The 23471-nt window shown below is 43.8% G+C and overlaps 1 protein-coding gene across 5 annotated transcripts in view; it reads right to left on the bottom strand.

Moving 5' to 3' along the window:
* Window positions 1-11356, bottom strand: part of ppp1r37 (protein phosphatase 1, regulatory subunit 37) — a 63229-nt gene extending 51873 nt beyond the window's left edge. For all 5 annotated transcript variants that reach the window (XM_080771642.1, XM_080771644.1, XM_080771645.1 and 2 more), the window contains exon 1: window positions 9258-11356. In XM_080771642.1, coding sequence (XP_080627768.1) covers window positions 9258-10026 — 769 coding nt within the window. In that variant the 5' untranslated portion in view covers window positions 10027-11356. The remainder of the gene's footprint in view (window positions 1-9257) is intronic.
* Window positions 11357-23471: the final 12115 nt, after the last annotated feature.

The following is a 23471-nucleotide window of genomic DNA, read 5'->3' as shown; positions in this document are numbered from 1 at the left end:
GGGGTGGGGGGATGGGGGGGAAAAAAAAGAGTTGAATAGAGCTACAGTATATCAACATGAAATGAGTATTTTGTACATCCGATGATTCTAGGTTACATCTTACGGCAAAGACACGCAAGCTCTGGTTGGCTGGGCTCACGGCAGCCAAAAGGATCACAGCCCAACGCTGGAATCCCCCACGTGACGTTTCCCAAAACACATTGGCTGCGAGGCTTTCTGGACATCGCCTATCTGGAACTGTCATCGGCAAGGATTAATCAGGCCCAAGAGGGCACAATTTTAATGTGGACAGACCTAATGTCAGACATGAAAAACTCACTGACCCAGCTCGGAAACCTGTCTAGAGGCTTTCCACATATTCTGCCTCCAAAGGATCCTGGGTCTGTCCTGGGCCGACAGGGTGCCATACACTGAAATATACGACCGGACCAACACACCCAGCATTACAGCACTCCTTGGCCAAAAACACCTCAGATGGGTCGGGCATGTATGGATCCGTATGCCAGCCCATCGCCTACCCCGACAGATCCTGTATGGCCAGCTTCAAGCCGGTCAAAGGGCTGCCGGAGGTCCAAAAAAAGAGGTACAAGGCCCACATCAAAACCCTCCTGAAGAAGTGTGACATCAGACCACCAGCGCTGGAGTCCCTGGCTGTTGATCGCCACACCTGGAGCTCTACCTGCCACCAGGGAATCGCTCACCTTCAGGAGAAGTTCACGGAGAGGAGAGCACAGCGGCGTGCACAGCGGCACCAGCGTGCCAGGGGTCCACCGACCACCGCTGCTGCCTTCCCTTCCCCTGCCCCTCCTGTGACAAAATATGCGGATCACGCATTGGTCTGAGCAGCCACCAGGCTATGCACAGACGACAGACACAACAGTGATCATCCCATGAACCATATTTGGAGCAACGTCATCATCGACATCGATGGACTGCCATAAGTAAGTGTGTGTGTGTGTGTGTGTGTGTGTGTGTGTGTGTGTGTGTGTGTGTGCACGTGCGTGTGAAAGTGCGTGTTTTCAGTTCAATGTTGTATGCTTTAAAATGATTGTACTGTGTTTTTGCTTGATCAGAAAACAAATAAAAATGTAATGAGAAAAAAAACAAACATGAAATGGAGTATGAAAGTGGAACCGTCAGCGCAAGCCAAGATGTTAAACACAACAGATGCTTCATTGTCACATCACAGGCTTACATCACAGGCTTACAGGTGTAAACCAGGACAGGAGAAAGTGAGCCGGAATGAAAAGAAAAAGTCAAACGGGTGAAATAATCAGATGTAGTAGCAGGTATGTGTACAGTGTACAGTACTTGGTAGTGCAGTGCTGCACGATTCTTGTTAAATGTGAATGTCGATTTTTCCTCCACAAGAACTGAGATCACGATTCTCACTCGATTCTCTTCTCATTATTTTCTATGAAAAAGCCTGTAGTTGCTGAACAACAATACTACATTCAAAATGTGGCACCTGGAGCCAACTACTGTGGCTTTCCGCTTTGAACAGGCAACATCAAAGCTTGGCTTAAACCTCTCTTATACTCTCTCTTGTAGAAAACAGAAGAGTAACTAAAATGAATTGGACAGCCAACTAGTGCTGCACCATTCTTCACAACATGAGATTTCATAGGTGTCTGAATCTAGATCGCGATCATTTTGTTATTAATTGTGCAGCAGTAGCCACTAGTACATGATTTGATTATAGATGATCAGCTATGTTCACTATCTATTGTATGGCAACGAACGTATACAGAACGGAATAGTAGAATGAAGTATGAACATGCATTTCTCTACGACAACGTCAGTCTGCCCGCTTTGTCCAATGTGCGCCGGCCAGCGAGGCTGGAGGTGTGCCAACACAACAAACAAACCCAGTGAGAGTCAATTTGGTTCTCAATCATCAACCAAACCTTTCTTCTTTTTTTCCGTTTTCATAATTAAATCATGGCAAACAGAGCTGATGGGTCAACAGTGGCCTGTAACTGAGAGACAAGAAGAGAGAGAGGGTGAAATCACTGGCTATTGTGGCTATGTTCCATTTGTAAATAAGGGACTGTTTGTGAAGAGAATATAATGCTGGCCACTAACATTGTCACGGCTGATAAGAGCGGCACGGGGACAAGGAAGTCTTATGTGACAGCATTTCTGTAGACTTAGATAGCATTTGATACAGACTTATCGCATGTTATGTAGACAGCACTATAATTGCATTGTATGTAGTCATAGCACGTCATAGTACATATGTATAGCATAGTAGTATAGATGTATAGTTTATATGTATAGCTTCATTATATAGATATTCCACTGTTACTTTCTTAGCTTACGCATGTTTCTTGATAAATGTTTGTATGTGATGTATTCCCATGCTTTTTTGTTCTTGCTTAATGTAAGTCGCTCTGGATTAAGAGCGTCTGCTAAATGCCTAAATTGTAAATTGTGACAGATGTAAACATTCAACTAAAAGCAGAGAGGAGAAAAATCACTGGAGGATACAGTGTTAACTGTTAACTTTATCACAAAGCACAAAGCAGAGAGGAGAAAATCACTGGAGATACAGTGTTAACTGTTAACTTTATCACAAAGCAATTCAGACCCGCGATAAGAACCCAGGTTTGTCTTTGTCATGTGATCCGTGATGGCGTGATCGAGCTTTCTTTGAGTGGAGTGAGACAGTTGTAATACTCACTCAGGCCATAAACATAACTATTAAGACCCAAGGCTGATTTTACAATTACAAATGCCTTCTAAAACCAGTAGTTAATACACTCTAAAGAATTATCTAAAATGTTATATATATATATATATATATATATATATATATATATATATATAGCAGATGTGCACGCAGATGTACACGCTTGTAATTCTAACTATTTGAATGCAAAAATCTAAAATGACAGCCAGTTCCCCCGTTTAAATGTTCAGATCTGTGAGAGCGTCACAGATCTGAACTGTAAAATGACTTCATCTATTTTACTGTGAGAGGTAGTAGTAGCTTCATTCCCACAGCGAGTAAACACTCCAAAACTACTGGACCCTCCTCTGTGGGGAGTCACTGACCAAGGTGACTCCCTCCTCTGTGGGAGGTCACTGGCCAAGGTGACTCCCTCCTCTGTGGGGAGTCACTGACCAAGGTGACTCCCTCCTCTGTGGGGAGTCACTGACCAAGGTGACTCCCTCCTCTGTGGGGTGTCACTGGCCTCGGTCCAAAGGTCACATACTCACATTACTGGAGCGTTCAGATGGACACAGTCAGAAGTGCAGTGCACCATGACACACAGAGGACAGAGCTAAATGTGCACAGACACAGGCTCTGACACTGAGGGCACACACACACACACGCACGCACGCACCTGTAGGATATTGAAGCACTGTGTGTAGACATGCTCTGCACCGAGTTTGGCCTTTCGGGTCGTACACTGGTCCGCCAGCCACATCACACAACATCTCATGGGTCAGTGAACCACTAAAGACTCGCTGCCAAGTGGGCCTTGGGTCTGTTGACACGAGACTGTACTGCACGTAGGCTAGCAAACAGCCTGACTGCCTGTTGGCCACAGAGTAAACGCCTGTTGCTGTCCAAGAGTCAAATAATGTTCCACATTACAATTAGATTTGAGCTTTAGCCTTCCTTACGCAAAGCTGTGCAAAACAAATACTGTCAAAACATTCACCTTTAATGGCACAATAATCAGCTAAATGAATGCCTGGTAATGGTATCCAAAAAGCTTCTTTCCATCTTGAGTTTAACTCTCCAAGATATACCCCACATTGATATGGTTTAAAAACAAAATGACAACAGATTGAAGATTTAACCGGACAGAGCCCGCTCAATCATTCACTGCAGGTGGCTTGTGGCTTGACATCAAGAAGACGGTCTTATTTGTCATCAAGTGCTATAACTGGTCATTACTGCAGCATCTCAGTCCAGTACTGTCACGACAACTGCGCGCGCGTGCGTGTGCGTACAGCAGTCTACAAATATCAGTCGTGTCAGTGCCAGTGGTGGGCTAAAACACACAGATAGCTCTATGACAATAGATGACCTGGTCGGTGCATGCTTGCTGTATGATGCAATGATGATGGTGTGTGTGTGTGGATAGTAAAGCGCTGCTCATGTGGGCCTGGACTGTGACGACCACAAGCTGAACTGTGCACTCGAGGGAGGAGGTAGAGGAGGAGGGAGGAAGAGTGAAAAAGGAACAGAAGGAGGGAGGCAAGGCCAAGGACTGTCTAAAGAGGACAAGAAGCGAAGACCATGTTGCTCACATGGTGCTCCATGGAAGGAAAGAAACATGCGCAGTTGCAGACCAAGGAAGCTGAACGCGGAAGTGTTGGCTCAACTTGGCTGCATAAAGCCCATTGCGCATGTTTCTTTCCTTCCATGGAGCACCATGTGAGCAACATGGCGGCGCCCTTACGGTCTTCGCTTCCCGTCCTCTTTATACAGTCCTTGGGCAAGGCAAGGAAGCAAAGCGGCATTTTTTAGGAAGTTCAGCAATCTCAGGATATGAGGTAACAGGTTTGCCCAGGCCTGAAGGAAAGGGAAAGGACGAGTGCCAATAGAAAGCAAGAGAGAGAGAGAGAGAGAGAGAGAGAGTGCAGCTGAGAGCAAAAATAAAGATGTGGGATGTTTGTATGACATAACTTGGGAGCTTTAGTTTGCCATTTAGAATAATTCCCGCTCGGCGGAGATTACAAAGGCTGTCATATTTATTTTTAGACAACTTTTCCTGAGTATGGGATCATGGGGAAACGCTAGATTGATTCCATGACATTAGTTGTTGCCTTGTTATAACAGAAGCCGGCTTTGGCAATCTCTACCTGTACCTGAATCCTATCGTTGGATTATGAGGCTGACGAAGACGGATATGAAATGTTTAGAAATGTGTTGTTTTTATGGAGGCTGGCACTAGCAGTATCGGAGTGGAATTCAGAGCATGCACTGGAAGACTTGTGAGACTTTCACATCCTCCTCACAATAGAACGATCCAATTTAAATGTTGCTCCTGACTTAGATGACAAAGGCCTCTAAAGGAGACATTGTGCTTGATGATAGGTAGAGTTTCCACAGTAATAGTAAAATATTAAAAGCGTAAAAAAGGTGACTTAAAGTGGTCACTTCTTCAACATTGTAAGTCTCTCTCTCTGTCTATCTCTCCCTATATATATATATAGTAAATGGTTCATTTATATAGCGCCTTCATCCAAAGTGCTTTACAGAGATTGTGCATTACATTCACCCATTCACACACACCGATGCCTGGAGGAAACCATGCAAGGCACTGACCTGCACATCGGGAGCGCACAGACACACACACACACACACACACACACACACACACACACACACACACACACACACACACACACTATATCGTGCTTAAAAAAAGCAAGTCATCAATCTGGATCAACGTTATCAATTTTCTATGGTATCTGTCTTAGGTCTATCTACTAGTTGATATCATTGTCCGCCTATTCCCCAGGCTGAGAAAAGGATTTATTTGTATGTTATCAGAGAGACATATCTGTGCTTACAATGCCTTAAATCATTGATTGACCAGATGCCATCTCTCCCTCTCTGTCTAACGCTATTATCCATGGACATTATCAGCTGTAACTATGAGACGTAAATAAGCTGGATAATATCAAGCTAACTGTTCTAATCAAATCAACAACATATATTCTTCAGGTTAGTCTGTACTCTTCAGTATGTACGCCTAACCTGGAAAGACACTGTCACTGAATGTCGGCATGTATTTGTTCTGGATATTCACCGTTTCCATGTGGATCCCGAGATCCACACATGATTCGATTTTCTTTTTTCAGGGATTCCTGAGAGGGGGCAATCACAAAACAAAGCAAACCACACAGGATTTTACACGTCAGCAATTAAGAATGTGTGTTTATCCTATCCTATGAAGTGTTTAGCCTTAATGTCTTGAGTGTACCATGTTGCTGTTTACATCAATAAAGTATTACTATTAATACAATCAATCAGAATCGGTAGAGAACTTCTTTTTTTATATATATTTTTTATCCCACGATTTTGTAACCCATTTTTCACCCCTGTGTCAATTATCTAATGTGATCCTGGGCTCTACACACCCTCCGCCAACATAGTCCCCATATATGGGGGACAAGGGGAGAGCAACGGACTTGAACTCATGCTTCCTTCATGCCCGAGTGTCCAAGTTGCTCCTTTTACACCTGACAGGGGGGGGTTTCCCTGGTTGGACGTAGCGCGTGGAAGGAACACGTTATTCCAACCAGTTCCTTTCCCCTCCAGAACATTTCTTTCTCAAGGGTCTATAGACTGGGATAGAAGGAGAGGAATAACACTTCAGGCCAACATCACTCGTCTCGGTTCAAGCATTTTCAGGCCAAGGCTCTTAAGGGTAAAGAAAAGACATTTGGATGCACCAGGAAACGCACCCATGGAGTCCCATTTAAAATAGGATTCCCCCTTGCTGTTTTCTCCGAAACTACAAGCGCTGTGTACGCCTGTTTTGTTTTGATCCGATGTTGGGGTCTGATTTGTGATTTTTCACCGCATCGCCATTTAAATATTAACGTTTCTTCTGGCGAGATAAACATTGTGAGCATTTCTTCTTCTCTCAGTCTGCGAGGCCGAGAAACCGGATGTAAATGTGTAGTAATCCATGTCCGACAGCAGAAGCTCTATGGCCACAAGGCTGCAGTGAAAGTGTTGAATAGTGTATGTAGTTACCTACAGGCAGTATACCAATGTACTAGTAGGTTAAACATGATGTAGCACTAAAGTGTGTTACAAATAAAATGTATTATTATTATTACAGTACATGTGCACGTGTAGTTGTGGAAAGATGGATGAATAAGATGTGTTTTTTCTAATTTATGAATAATTCAATGTTTTTTTAATGTGGACTCTTTGAAGATTAGCCAATGGACAAATCCAAATTGAATTATGAGGTCTAATAGCCAATTATTTGTCTCCACTATAGACTCATCCCAGGAATGTTTCGTATTTGCTAATTGCTACAGACAAGTGATCACAAAATGAGTTAGATTCACATCCTGAGGTAGAAAATACTAGAAATCAAGGCATGAACATTGTTGCTTGTGTGTGAGACTGTGAGTGAACCTTGTTCACCAACATCCCCCACCCTGCATGATGCGTCAGTGACCTTTGCCTGATTTATGGCTAGTTTCACGCCCGTGTTATACAACAAAATTAGCAGATCTACAAGCTCTGCAACAAACGCATTGCAGCACAATGTGTACTAGTGAGTGACTGTTGCCAAGCTTGTAGATCTGCTCTTTTCGGTGTTTAAGACACCCATGCATTAACAAAGGCTTTTGCTTTGAAGTGGCCGGCTATATTTGTGCTTTTGTACACCCGGAAATATACAGCCAGCAAGATTACAAGGAAGATCACATGGAAAGAATATGCAAAAAAGAACAGAGGAGAGGAATGAAGAAACTTACTACAATGAAAACCCTCATATGTAGACTACAACTCACTTTTGAATAGCCTAATAGATTTAAATGTAATCGTCCCACGACACAGTTCCCGAAAACAAGCATACAAACATTTGGCTAAGGTAGCTTATACAAAAAGAAAAGGCTTTGCCATATCCAACATAAGCCGCCTCCTTACCGGATGATTTTCAGTGAACAAACTGTACCCTAAAACGAAGCAACTTGAGGAGTGACGGGATATGCACATACTGTACTTACTGTACATACACACACACCTACTGTGTACACGTGTACTGTACAGAGCTCAGGCCTGGGCCTATATAGCTACAACAACAAACAAACCAATCCGCAACCTGTTGTCTTTCCTTTTATACACAGGCTCCCTTGAGCCCTTGCCTTCCAGCACAAAACAAAACACAGACCAATTTATGTTATTATTACGTTACCTCTTACAACATCCAGCGGGAAGCCGACTTTTGTCACTTTTGCCATCATGGCAAAAAGCACTGCTTTGGGGTCAAAGCAGATTCTAGTTAGGTTTCAAGTATACAGATCTCTGTTCCCTGGTTCTTGCTTGGCCTTCGTTCAATAACAGTCCTATAGTCTCTGCCGTCATGTGGTCGTTCAGACTGGATTCTGGGCCTATTATCCAGATTGGAATCAAAACAACTGATGGAACCGTGATGTTTACAGATTCAGATTTGAGCCATATTCCTGGATGGCTTGAAATGTCTTTCTTGAAAAGTCTGGACCCTCGAATGCTGAAGCCTTATTTATACTGTAAGACGGTGTTGCTTGCAGAAAATACCTGTAGGCTTGTTGTTTTCGGCGAGTTACAGTCATACGATAACTATAAGTTAAGTATTACTCATGCCTATCATGTATGTTATGCTATTACCACAGTAACCAATGCAGATAGTTTTTTTTGTTTGTTTTTATCCCACGATTTTGAACCCCATTTTTTTCACCCAGTGTCAATTATCGAATGCTATCCTGGGCGCTACACTTACTCTGCCAACCTGGGGGAGGGGGGGGGGCAGCAGACTGAACACATGCTTCCTTCTATGCATGAGGAGTCCAGGCTGCTTCTTTTCACCTGCAAGGGGGAGTTTCCCCAGCCGGACGTAGCACGTGGAAGGAACAGGTGCCCCGGCTGGCCAGGGGGAGGCAGTTTAGAGACCAGGATTACTGCCTGTTTTTTGTGAGAGTACCTAGTACTACCCTAGGGGACACGAGGAGAACATGCAAACTTCCACAAAGAAAGGCCAATGCAGACAGGTTGACAAAGTCTGAATACACAAGTCCGATCAGATCACTTACAAACAACGGAGTCCTGCAGATGATCATATTTGAGAGAAGCAAATCGGATTTGTCTGCAGTCTGGAGAAAGCCATTGAAGCCAGAGGGGAATTAAGGAGACACAATATAGTACAACATTCCACTGGAACACTGGTTCATCAACACACCGATCAGGTGTCAAGAGTTGACGTTCCACAAGCGGAATGTTGCCAGTGGCTATACATGCCACCCTGAACACAGAAGGTCACGTTAAAGATATAACCATTTTTATACCCTTAAAGATTTCATGTTTGTGGAATTAACGGGACTTTTTAAGGCTAAATACATGATGTGTTACAGTGTTAATGTCCCTTAGTTCAAATTGAGATTCAGAGATTTCAGAAATGAATGAAATCAGGACAGTACGTACGTATATTGGGACAGACAGACAGACAGACAGACAGACAGACAGACAGACAGACAGACAGACAGACAGACAGGACAAACACACAGAGTATTACCGTGTCTCCAGGGGTCCTTTGGTTCCACCGCTCCAGACACGATGTCCTCGTCCGAGGGGAACGTCACCCTCTTTCCACCGTGTTTGTGTTGATCGTCGTCATCTTCCGCGGCGGGGGACAGCAGGGCCTGGTCTTGGACAGAGACCGTCGTTACGCTGTCCTGGGTCTGTTCCGAAGGACTATTTGTCTTACTGTTCGTTAAGACACCCTGGGTTGTGTGCTCCGTCTCGGTGCTTTGAGAGTCTGATGTATTATCCGACTGAGAGGGCCCGAGGCTTGCCGGTTCGGCCTCCAAAACGCCACTCTCATCCAGACTGAGGTCCACACCTATGTCCATGTCCCCGCCATCGTCGTCTCCTTCTCCTCCCTCGACAAACTTCGCAGGTCCAGTGTCCTTATCTTCCTGGATAAGTTCCACGACAGCATTACCCTTGTTCTGCTCAACAGAAGCCTCGATGGGATTGGCCACGGCGGGGGCATTCTGGACAAAACTGGTGTTTTTATTTCCGTTGACCTCGTCGATTCCCAGGGCATCGTGTGACTGGTGCCGGTCTTCCCCTGCCCCCGGTTGGTTCTCAGTGAGCTGTGTGTCAGGGACCTCGGAGGTAACAATGTTCAGCTTACCCACATCCCTGTCCATCAGTTCTGTGATCCGGAACGTGACCCCCTCTGTGCTGCTGCTGTTGTTGGTGGTGTTGTGTTCGTCATCGTCCACGTTGCTCTTTGTCTTGACATTGCACAAATCTAAAGATTTCTCCTCGATATTCATGTTTTCATCTCAATTACTCTAACAGTATCGGTCAGGCTGGCTATTTTTTGGCTTATAAGAGTGAATGCTAAACTTGTGTTTAAGCCTATAGTCTACTGATGGTAGACTGCTGATTGCTATTTCAAAATCAAAATGCACTTTGTGCTGTGCAACTGCCCTGGTCTGTTATTGCCAATATTATTATATTTGAAAAAGTGTTTGCTTGTATCACATAGGGTAATCACAATTGCTTTGACAATGGCGGGTTAGGGTTACCCTAAAACCCATACACAAGATGTGAATGTGCCCGATTCCATCACACCATCGACAAACGCAACGTAAATAAAAGGGAAATGAATTCCCCGCAATTATACGAAATTCAAAACATTCCGAAGTATAGTATGATAAGACGTGGATATAGCAGCTGCAATTATACTGTAATCCTTTTGTTTGCCAAATTATATAACTTTGCTCAACTCCGAAAGCCAGGCTATAGCTAGTATTTGATATAATTTGATGTCAAACGTGTGCAAAAAACTACAAGTGTAATGCGAAGCTATAATGTAATGCAAATGTGCTTATCCTTTAAACACATTAAGCACTGTCAGTGTTCTATATAGACAAGTAGGCTGGTCAGTTTTCAAATGAATAACAAATCCCTCAGGGCGCCTCCATTACGCTAGCAGCACAAAAAGTCAGCTAGCCCAAGACTTACTAGACCGTTTCATTTGCGTGAACTTGAACGAGCTAGCAGCTAGCTTATTGCTTGCTAAAGTTGGATATCTACAATAATAAACAACAATGACAACCACGGGGCCCAGGCGATGTAATGTTGCATGCCTGGCTAGTATTAATACACTAATATGATTTATGTAAGCTCGAATAACAAACAAGGCTTTTAACCCCCCTCCTCAACGTCCATCCTCCTGCTGCTGTGAAAGGGAAACGACGGCTTTTCCAAGTGTCGCTGTCGTCGTCGGCTCGCATCCCGAGCCCGGAGCCTCCTCCTCGGCTAGCAGGGGGAAAAAACAGGCGTCATACTCCGAGCAGTGAGCATGTTTGTTTCACTGGATGGGTCTGTGTCTCAACACGTCACACCGTCGTACAGTACAGAGTAGACCATACACTCCTCGATAAACGACACTTATTGTTTTTTGTTTTTGTTTTTGTTATTTCGGCTAAATAAAATAAAACAAAAATAAAGCTTTAAATCTGCCCCGATTCGTGCGTGTCGTTTTCTATGACAGTCAGAGTCCTGGAAGGAGGAGGAGAAGTAGTGTACTGTACTGTATGTTCTGTGTGTGTGTGTGTGTGTGTGTTTTTTTTCCTTTTTTTTTTCCTTGGTTCAGTTGGTTACCTTATGCTACTGTAGCTAGCCAGTAGCCACAGTCCAACACAACTGTTTGTTTTCCCTATACGTACGTCCCATTCGTCCCAGCGTCACACGTCACCACGTTAGCACACACGGCGGCGTACACAAAAAAATAAAAACAATAAGAGAGACTCTCTTATGATCTGCAACAGTGTGAGCTTGTAGATCAGACAGTCAGTGATTATCAAACCAAAAGTACCTCCAAAATAAAATAAATAATTAATACACGTAGCCTATTCCCTATTTGCAGCCGCGGAACCCCATCTTAACTTTTTTGTTTTGTTTTGCCTTTATTTACCCAGGGTAGTAGCTGAGCTCATTTTCAGCAAAGCCCTGCACAAAACTGGCTTGATTGATTGATTGATTGATTGATTTATTGATTGAAGTATTTTTGAACAGTTTGCAGAATTACAGTACATTTCAAGCACAACTCAATATTTCTTTGTTTGTATATTATTATAAATATTAATAATAAGGATAATAATAATAATAATAATAAGGATGATGATAATAATAATAATATCAACAATAATAATAATATAATATACATGATATACAATACATAATGGACGGAAAACCTCTATTATCTTGTTGAACAGGCCTATAGTAGGTTATCAACAGCAGATGGCAGCACACTCCTTAATTTACAGCTACTGTACCTCTTGGCTTCCATGCAGTTCTTTTAAATGTAATGGCACATAGTTAGGGATGCGTTGCATAGAAAACAATACAATTCAACAATTGTGGCAATTAAGCAGACAGTCCTATCCAGCGACATATAACATGCAATATCAGAATAGTATATAAATTACAAGGGTAAGTAGGGCAGGGTGCAAAGTCAAAGAAAGGCATTTTTAGGTGCCAAGTAGGAAGGCCTATAGCCTACAGGTAGGCAAACCTGCATCTGGCCAAACAACAGTATAGGCCTATCAAAAATAAAATTCTTAGCATTTGTGGACAAGCAAACAGTAATATGGCTATAAAATTAGCATGTGTGGACAATTAACAAACATATACATCTGATGATCTGATCTGCACATGTGTCAATCTAAAAATATAGGCAATAAGAATGATAAGGAATGAGTAGTGTTGGGGGGTGAGGTGCATGGTGGAGTGTGTCACAATTCTGGTTGTCCTTCAGTTCACTTTGCTTGCAATCACTGATGAGATATCTTCTTGTGTGTCTTTTTCTGTGAAGGCATGATGTGCTTACTAACTGCAGAGAGACGAGGATGAGTCATCTACAGTACCACAGGTAAGCAAGCAAGCCTACCGCAAATGACAGAAAATATAATGTGTTTCACGGAGGACATGTAGAGGACATCACGTTATGTGATGCACAGCTGAATCACGCCTCAGCATAGCATTTTGCTGTTTTTGGCAGCAAATTTCAATTTTAGTTTAGTCATAGTCTTTGGAATTAACCCATTCTGACCTGAGATCAGATTCATACGAGGTTTCCACGGGACACACACTGGTCTGATTAACCCATTCTGACCTGAGATCAGATTCTAAAAATGTCAGTCGTTCTTCGAATTTTTCAAAAATAGCAGACCTACAAGCTCGTATCGCGCCACTCGGTGGCGCGATATGAGCTTGTAGATCTGCTATTTTTCAATAGCTAAAGCATAACATGATGCCAACACCAAAATGGGTGCCCGGTCAGAATGGGTTAAACTTAATTTAGTTTTAGTCACATTTTAGTCACCTGGAATGTTTGTCTAGTTGTCTAGTTTTAGTCGACTAAATGTCATAAGAATTTAGTCGACTAAATCTACAGTTGATTTAGTAGACTTATACAATGTATTTCGGCGGGCCTTGATGCCGTCGTATAATGGCTGATTTTACACTTCGGCTACAAAATAGCCGATCTACAAGCTCACAAGCTTCGTTGTGAGCTTGTAGATCAGCTATTTTCAGCATAAAACCAAGTGTAAAATGACTTGTCTTTTATTTATTACTGGCTCTCTTGACCACTAGTCCCTTCCTGACATTTTAGTCTAGTTTTTGTGTTGACGTAATTGTCACTAAATGTAGTCTTACTCTTAGTCATCGTAGCTTAGTTTTCATGTAGTTTCCTCAGTGAAAAAAGGTAGTTGACGAACATTTTTCGTCTTAGTTTTAGTTGACATGCACAACATGCACCTCTAAGTTCCAACTATCATAACTGGACAAAAACATACCGGTCGGTATACATACTACATGGACCTTTAATAGGTATAGGGCATCCAGTTGTGAAATTTGGAACTTGGAGGTGCATGTTCATTATCTCAGTTGTTCAGTATAGCCTATGGACCATTACTGGAAGGCAGCATTCAGGAGAGAATTGCCTTTTTGCTTTTTTAACTAATTTGTTTAGAAATCCATGTCGTTACACACGCATCTTACGCCCCGAAAATAGCTGATCTACAATTAAGCTACGAGCTTGTAGATCAGCTATTTTCGCTACTTTTGTCCAAAAGTGCCCTCTTACGGGATGACAGACCCTATACCTCTCTAAGTTCTAACACTCCCTTAGCAGTAGACCATGCATGCACAGCACAGACCACAGACAAAACTCATCAGTAATGCTGAATGTACGTAATATTTATGCTAGTTATGTAATAAAGTACCATACCAGGTGTTGTGGTACATGTACCAGAATTGATTGAAGTACTGATACCTTTTTTTTACAGTGTATAACAGACAGGCCCACCACCATGGAGGTGCCAGAGGGGGCCTGCAGGCTGGCACTCTCATCAGTTGCAAATTCTGCTCCCTCAGTTTAAGTTTTATACACATATTGTTTTACTGTATAAAATGATGTGTGCCCTCTCGCCATTTTCAACTGCCCCAAATCAAATCAAGTGTATTTATTAAGCACATTTAAAATCAATTTTCATTGTACATCAAAGTTCTGTACAGAACATCTAATCGACATGACAAGCACAGACAATAGTATAGCGCAACAAAATACAGACAGTAAAAACACATTTATAAGCAAACTGAAGTTATCACCGGAATAATCATAATAATAGGTTAAAAAAAATGAAACAATATATCACGGACAATCAAACGCTTGGGAGTGAAACAGGGTTTTTAGCCTGGATTTAAAAACTTCAATGCTGCAGCCGAGCCTGATGGGTGCATCTATCTATCCACTGAACACACAGTTTAACCAGTATAGTGTAGAGACTATACTGACTATACACAGAAGCTACCAAAAGCATCTCCATGCATAATGTTGTATTGTATCACCATTATGAGCTTATCTTATAGTAGCTATCCGACATGTTAGGTGGGCCCACTTTATAAAAGTCTTGGTATATCTAATGGGCCTGGCCAACTTAATTTCGCCTCCAGATTAATGCAGTGACAAGGATGTAACTTGCCTGTGGCACACAGAGACAGAACAGATTGCAGAACAGAACTAAGATGTCCCACTGGTGACTTAAAGTAAATATTTTAACATCAGATTGGAAGGACTTGCAGCAGCTCATGATAAAAAAGAAAGAAAAAAGAATAGGCCTACACTGTATTATTCTTTCCCCATGCCTTTCTCTATTTCCTCTGCAATTATTAATGGGTTGTTTTATTACCACCACCAACCCCCCTGGTTGCCAAACTTGAGGAAAAGCAACTGTATCCTTCTTTGCACCTTACCCCTGTCCTGCACGAACAACATGCAGGAATAAGTCGAGGAGGACAGAGAGAGAGAGAGAGAGAGAGAGAGAGAGAGAGGGGAGGGGGGGTTAGTGAAAGTTCAGATTCACTTTAACCCATTTTGGACTGAAGTCGATTAAAAAAAAGGCTTCAAAACCCATGTCAGTGGTGCTCAACCTTTTTCATGTGAAGGACCGTAGACCCCCATCTGAAAATATGTTGTTCCAGGGACCCCCCAGTAGCCAATATCTTAGTTAAAAATGTTCGCTCTGAAATATATATTCAAAGATTTGTGCCACATTTTCACGACTTTTCAAAAATAGCAGACCTATACAAGCTTGTAGCGCGCCATGAGCTTGTAGATCTGCTATTTTTCAATAGCTAAAGGAGAACAGAATGCTTGAAACAAGAGGGGTTCCCGCCCAGAATGGTTTAAGCATGGCATGGAGCCAGTCGCTTTCGTGGCGGGAAGACAAATTAAGCAGGGACCTTCCCAGCGGGTCGTCCTTGGACAGATTGCATGCGATCTGTTCAACCTCTCAACATCGTCCTGTTAACGTCACAGAGAGGACAGTACAGGACTCACTCACAGCAGGTATATCTCTCCATATATATATCTCCACCAATCTGACTTTCAGGTAGGCGTAAAAGAAATGCAGGTTACATGCTGTGCGAAACATCCCAACACAATATATATTCTTAACTCAGGAGAGAATATATATATCGGTTTATATGCGACTGTATATAGGTTTTCATCATGGAAGATGTCATCATTGGGACAAGCCATTTGTTTTATCTGGTTCTCCTGAGAGTCTTCTTCCGGACATGAAGGGTGGAAGGCTCTCTGTATTTATTAGCAACAGTAGCTAGTAGTAACAGTGAAAGCGCATGGCCCGCTGCCGAGAAGATGAAGGAGAGACCAGAGGAAACAACGTGAAATAGTCCAAACCTACTATAAATTTCAGACATTGAAGACAAATCCAGAAACCCAAATAGCCCATAATAAGAATTATTTTGTATCTGATAACGTAGCTTTAGCAGGAACTAATAACTAATACTGTATTGCCGCCTGTATGCCATCCATCACATTCAATGACCTAAAACAGCACAACAACTACTTGCAGCACGTGCACGCTTTTGAATGGCTATCCAGTGTGCATGCATGCGTGCCTGTTGCCTGCCAGCCAGCCAGCTCGAGCAGGCAGGCGTGGGTGTGCATGTGTGCGTGTGTGCGTGCATGTGTGCGTGCAATGTGTGCATCCACAGTACCTGTAACTGACAGGTGGACAGGTGCATTATATAGTGAGCATGGAGCAGGCGAGAAGTTCCAATGAGGAGGTCCCATGGCTAGAGAGGCCCCTCCACTAGCCCCGGTTGGTGATAAATTCAACAATGTGACGACACGTAGGATTCTGCTGTTAGTTTTGACTCCATGTTTTCTTTCTTTCCCCCTCTGGATTGGTCTACTGTACTTTATGGAGATGTCAGTCTGGGAGCGGGGACGATTGCGACCAGGTCCCAGGAAAGGAATGAATCTTTCTAAATAAACCAAATCCGAGAGTCAATCACCTCGTGGTTTTACAGAAACACACACACACACACACACACACACGCGAGCAAGCACTGACGCACACACTACACAGACACATACTGTACAAATATGCCCGACGTATACGTACACACAGGGCATGTGCTGTCTCCATCTTCAAAGAGATATAACTCTGGAAAGAAAAGAAACGAACTTCTGCAACTTGAAAACTTTCACCTTCCTCTGTGCATAATAGCCTATTTTTAATAGCCACTTTTCCCTCACTCACATATTTCCAGACAGCAGGCATATTAGTGTGGCGGGGTGGGGGTACATTGACAGCAGAGCAGGTAATGAATGTGTCTGGCCAACTTGTAATTTGAAGGTAATGAAGAGACAATTACGGGTGGGGTTTCCACGGTCGGAGAGTGAGTCAGGAACCACGCTCGGGGCCAGATCTGCTTTTATAGCGTAAAACCGTATTGACCACCCAGAGAGGAGATTGTGCTTCTCGAGGTCACTGCATGGGTCCATATGGCCTCAATGTCTGTCCCCTTCGATCACACACACACACACACACACACACACACAGACCACCACACCTCCGTGGGACTGTGATAGCTTTTCCATGACTTCTGTCTCAGGGTGGAGTTGTCCACAGTTCCATTAAATGAAGGATAAACGGGTGCAGTAGCCTACTTAGTTTAGACAGTACTTGGTTTAGACTAGTCATTTGGTTAGACCATTCATTAGTCCTATACAACTACAACCCATCTCAAACCCTCACCCTAACCCTAACCTCCCACGGGGCAGCACACCTAAACCTAACCTTAACCGGCCATGTCTAACCAATGACTAGTCTAAACTAAGTATGCACCCCGCATAAACAACATTGAGTACTGAGTTGAAAGTGTGTTACTTTGTGTCATGTCCTTGAACAGGGAGCATCTAAATATGTTCAAATGATCAGAAACCAAGGGAAAGAGAGAGAGAGAGAGACAGATAAATGTAGTGAAAGATGGTGCCTTTGGTCCTTATGACTAACCCAGCGTTGTATTTTTAGCTCTGGCCTTCAGGCCTTCATGTATACAAACCACATACTGTAACTGTAGTGTAAACGCATGAAAGTAAACAAATCGCAATTACGATATGCACATGCATGCGCAAGTTTACACGTAGTAAACACAAATGTACCCGTTCATATATAGTTTTACACATAGTACATCCACCTGTGCGTGTTCAAACATGCGCGCGCACACACACACACACACACACACACACACACACACAATAGTGTGAGCAGACCCAGGTGTACATTTCTCTCCTTATTCTCAGCCAACTCTTCCTTTGATAGAGGGCCAGCCAAGCCATGGTCCAGCAACGCACGGCACCACCGGGCTGTTTAACGAAGCCACAGGATCCCTCGTAACGGAAGACACGGTTGTGGATGAATGTTGTAGGTCTGCTTGGCTGTGAAGTGTTATTTAACTTTCTGTGGATGTGATCTTATATAATTGGCGTTTCCCGTATATACACTGGGTTGCATTGACTGGTGTCACCCAGGCGTCTATCTATACCTTTTCCCCTGCAAATCTCTTTGCTGAAAATAGCAGATTTACAAGTTAATCAGTCATCGACTGCAACATGCTATATGTGACGTGTTGTGAGCTTGTTGATCTACAATCTTGGCGAATGGTTGCCTGTTTTGTCTATTGACATGCCCTGAATAGGGATGATAATGTTACAGTACGCAGGATGACTGAACCCAAAAATGCAGAGCCACAAACCAGATTCCAAAATCCAAGGATTTATTTAAGCCAAGGTAGTAAGGGTAACAAAACAAAGGAAGCTGTAAGCTCAGGAAACTCAAACTCCATTCAAAAACATTTCAAAAGGTACAAAACAAACTAGTAAGTCCAAAAGGCAAAACTGTACAGAACCAGGCAATAAATCATAGTCCAAAAACGCAAACCTTTCAAGGAGAACCAGGAACAATAGGGGTACAGCTCAGGGACGAAGACAAAAATTCTGACAGTTTGTGTTTGTGAGGAGTGCAGTTATATAGGGAGCAGGTAATGGACAAAGTGTTCACAGGTGGGCTGACGAGGGAGTTGGAGACAGGTGTGCAGTGTGATGGAATGGAAAGAGGGAGTGGCCAGGGAGGAGACATGGTCTGTGGAGTGACAGATCATGACAGATAATAATTGGGTTCGTGTGGTTGATGACACCTGCCACCTAGTGTTCTAAGACGAAAAATGTTTGTCGACTACCTTTTTTCACTGACGGAAACTAAATGGAAACTACATGAAAACTAAAAATGAAGTATACTTGTACTCGTACTCAGTCTGAAAGAAATGGTATACCGGGACGACTCTAGTTCTCATGGAAACCCCATGCATGTTCTAATTAATGTGAGTCACAATATAAAGCTCTTCTTATGTAATGGATTGTGCTTTTTGACTTTGAGTGTTCCTTTTTTATTTTGATAGTCCTCCTGTTTAAGTTGTTCATGTTGTATTGAGAATAGGTCTGGTCTTGTTCTGGGAAAGTGATAAATGGTATTAGAGGGTCTGTTTCCAGAGGTAGTCCTTCCTGTGCATACTATTTCTGGAAACTTCTGAAGTTGAAAAGAATCAAGAGGAGTGTTCCTGTTCCTCCTGTTGTTGGCATGCGTGTGTGTGTGTCTGTGTGTGTCTGTGTGTGTCTGTCTGTGTGTGTGTGTGTGTGTGTGTGTGTGTGTGTGTGTGTGTGTGTGTGCGTGTGCGTGCGTGCGTGCGTGCGTGCGTGCGTGCGGCTGGCTGGCTGGCCTCCTCTCCTCTCCTCCACCTCTCATTATAATCTTCCTTTCACTTTGCACCACCTTTCTTCTTCATCCTCGGTCCACTTCGGGTCTTTATAAGCCCGTTCTGATGGCTACCACATGTGCAGCCGTTTTCCCAATCAAAGCCACTTCCCTCTTTTAAACATTACAAAAACACAGGGTTGACCTTGGGAGATTTATATATATAAAAATAAGAGCCGTATTTGATCTGTCACTAAGCACCTGTGTGTGGGGAGACTGGGGACGGGAATGCCACTGTTCCACTACGTTGTTCCACTACGTCATCAGAAGAAGAAGAAGGACAGAGAGAAAGGAAAGAAAGCTTTTCCACTGCTGCGTTTCATTTCATCCATCCATCCATCCATTGATCAGCCCACCTGTGCAAGGCTCCCGTTCCTCATTGCCTTATATTCCTCCCATCTGTTTCTCTCTCTCTCTCTCTCTCTCTCTCTCTCTCTCTCTTTCTCTCTCTCTCTGGCTTCCTTTCACACTATTCTCTGCTGTACAATTCCTCTTTTATTTAATTTTATTCTCTTCCTGCACCCCTCCCAGAGTAATGTCCAACACACACACACACACACACACACACACACACACACACACACACACACACACACACACACACACACACACACCATTTCTTTAAATATTAATTTCCGTTTCCTGTTCCCAGCTCTCTCTGCTTCCCTGAGAACCACCGTGTAGGAAGTGACAGTCCTGGCATTCATTCATTCGTGCATGGCGTCCCCATCTGTCCTCCTCCCTCATTCCCACCTTATATTCCCAGACAGAAAGCAACAAAGCAGGAGACCGTCAATGAGTGAGACAGGACAGACAGGAACAGAGCCAGAGAAAGGTGGCGAATGAACGAGTGACACCGTGCAGCGGTGGACCGGCGGCCGCAGCCATAAACGCTACTGTCTAGTTAGTATTTAGCATCGCTGGCCTTGGTTTCTGTTTCAAACATGGTTGTCGCTATCTGGGATCTTTTCCCAGACAATATGTGCCTCTTTACAGGAGAACCAGCACAACTCTGGTCTCTAATAAACTCAACATATTACTCTATTTCACAGCTGCGGGAACTTCTTAAAAAAAAAGAAATCTGCTTAATTTTCTTGACAGAAATAATCCCCTGGTTGTCATTCAGGAAGTCCAGGAATGTCTCAAAATAAAAATTGGCGCCGACCGAGTGCACATCGTGAAATTGCGTGCGCTTGTGAATCAAGTTCTATTTTTAAGTTTAAGATTTAATCCGTATATATTTCAGTGCAGGCCATGGAGCAGACTTGTTTTGTACTAACCGACAAATTGGAACACATCAATCTTTTGAGTCTTTCATCAGATGTACACAAATCCTGATAGACTGAGGAAGCCTCCGCAGTCTCACAGGTGGTCTGGAGGACGCGATAATATCCTGGGAGGTGAAAGGAAAGGAACCGGGAAATCACCCATGTCTGTGGAACTGATTATTTGGTCCTGAGGTTGATCCCTATGTATATTCTGCTGTTGTATGAGGACAAGGTGGAATAGAAACGCCCTATACTGTATATAAGATAGCCTACATCACATGTACACTCTATTCAATCATAGTAATAATACTTCTTCTTCTTTCGTGTATCATCAGATGGCCAACTCAGTGTCATGCAGCCATGCCCTCGTCTCTGGTCCTAAGTCAAAAAGGGCCAGCTTCTGAGGGTGGGCTGTATAGGGGGCAGTCTGTGATAGTAATAATACTAATAAAACTTTATTTGTATAGCACCTTTCTCTGCTTTCTCTCTCCTTCTCATAGGAGCCCCTGGGGGGGGGGGGGGGGGCAGCGTCCGAGCAGAGGCGACCGACCGCTCCCGGGCAGAGCACGTCGGTCGTCACGCTCCCGAGACTACGCCCCCACCTCACGCTCCCGAGACTACGCCCCCACCTCACGCTCCCGAGACTACGCCCCCACCTCACGCTCCCGAGACTACGCCCCCACCCTGAGTCTCGCCCTCCCCGGGCTCCTCATCATTACACCCACGTCTCACTTGTGCAGTAAATATTCCTAATCTGGAGCAGTGGTGTGGTTTCTTACTAGTGAATACTGTGTTAGAACCATTATGGTGAAATGAGGAAAATGCCAGCACTCATTATATGTTCCTTTCACATGATTTTACCGGTATTTACCTCTGACGACAGTGGACAACGTGTGTGTTTCGGCCTGGTTGGCCTTCCTCAGCATTGTCCAACACTGAGGAAGGCCTTTGAGTGCTGCCTTTTCTTCGTTTCATCTTGTATCTTCGAGCCTTGTACCTAGAAGGATTTTGTTCTAACCTGGAGTGCTTGTGGTTGTCACATTTTACACATTCTATTGTGTACCTTTTCATATGTATGCAATTAAACTGAAAAAGAACGATGCCTCCCTGTATTCCCATTCCGTCTTCTTCTCTTCATTCATTAACATTTCCTTTGTTGCTATCTCCATCTTAGTTTTTTTCCTTGTATCCCCGCCGTTTTCCATCCATCCATCCAACCTATCCTACTCTCCTTCCCAACTTCTCCCACCTGGACGACACATATCGGCTGATGTCTCTCCCTGGTTGTCAGTGTGTGTAAAAATAGCCTTTCTCCAGGGCACAGGCCACCGTGTTGACAGCCCAAGGCTCTTCTCAGTTTGTTTACGTGCGTGTGTGTTAATTTGTGTCCGTGTGAGTGTGTATGTTAGTATTCTTTGGCGGGGTAAACTGCAGATGCTGAAGAACCTACAGGCCTGTTTTCTTTCACACAACCTTCACACAATTTCCATCCATCCATCCATCTTAAACCGCTCAGTAGTCGGGTCGCGGGGGCAACAGCTCCACCAGAGTGCTCCAGACTTCCCTCTCCAGAGCAACATTAGTGACTTCCTCCTGGGGGATTCCGCCATGTGGTCTGCCCCGGGGTCTCCTCCCAGTGGGACGTGCATCGAGGACCTCCCTAGGGAGGCGCCCGAGAGGCATCCTAACCAGATGCCAAAATCACCTCACAATTTATCTTCCACTATTGTGCCTTTGCTTTGGCCAGAACGATATAAAGTAAGAAGGAAAGGCCAGAGGAATGAGACATATTGTTGAACAGAAACGAGTATTGGTTCTTATTCTTTATGTTCGAACCATCGTCAGTGCACACTGATGAAGGCTGGATAGCCGAAACCTTTGTCTCCGATATCCATCATGCAAGAATAAAAACTAAAATGCAGTCTTGGTGTGTGCGACTCATTACCTTTATTTCCAGTATATGATTTGAACAGGTAACGCACAATAAGTCAGAGCGCAAGAAAAATAAAAGTTATCCCCAGTTGCTCCCCCTGAAGGTAGCTTCCTGGGGTGCTCCTCTCGGGGTTGGTCCCTGGCAACGCCTTGAGATGTTGACAGCTGCTTGACAGCTTTACACTCGTTACACTCCAGGTTCAGTCTTTGCTTGAACGCCGAGGCAAACGATTGACCGTTGCTGCTATAGTTTCATGGATAAACAGTAGTAGAGCGATGTGGCACAGCAATCTTTATTTCCCCTATAAATACTGTGTGCTTCACAAGAAAAATGTTGGTACAACTAAGAGAAATATACGCGTACATTATCAACGATACTCACAGACCCAACTTTCACACTCTTAGGGGTCTTCAACATGTGGTTCTGTTTCACAATGCCATGCACATAGTGCACACACACACACACACACACACACACACACACACGCGCGCGCGCGCGCACGCACTCACACAATTGTTCTGGATTCAGCTAATCGGTCACTCCCAACGCCCAACCTGGAGGGCCAGTGTGCTCTGACTATGCAATGTCAAGTCTGTTCTGCTGTATGGTTCTGAGAGCTGGTCAAAACAGACACTAGAAGAATAGAAGTGTTCCACAACAGATGCCTCAAGACGTATATGTCAGATCTTTTGGCCGAATAAATATCAAACAATGAACAGGGAGCCGGAGCATTACCAAGGACATTACACACAGACGCCTGAGATGGCTAGGACATGTACTGAGGATGGAGCAGGACTGCACCACAAAGGGGGCCTTAAGAAGGACACCACCAGGCAAAAGAAAACCTGGGAGGCCCAAGACCACCTGGCGCAGAACTGTGA

The sequence above is a fragment of the Protomyctophum bolini genome, assembly GCF_963924005.1.
Source record: "Protomyctophum bolini genome assembly, chromosome: 9".
In the NCBI taxonomy this organism is placed as follows: Eukaryota; Metazoa; Chordata; class Actinopteri; order Myctophiformes; family Myctophidae; genus Protomyctophum; species Protomyctophum bolini.
This window is presented reverse-complemented; position numbering and strand designations above follow the sequence as displayed.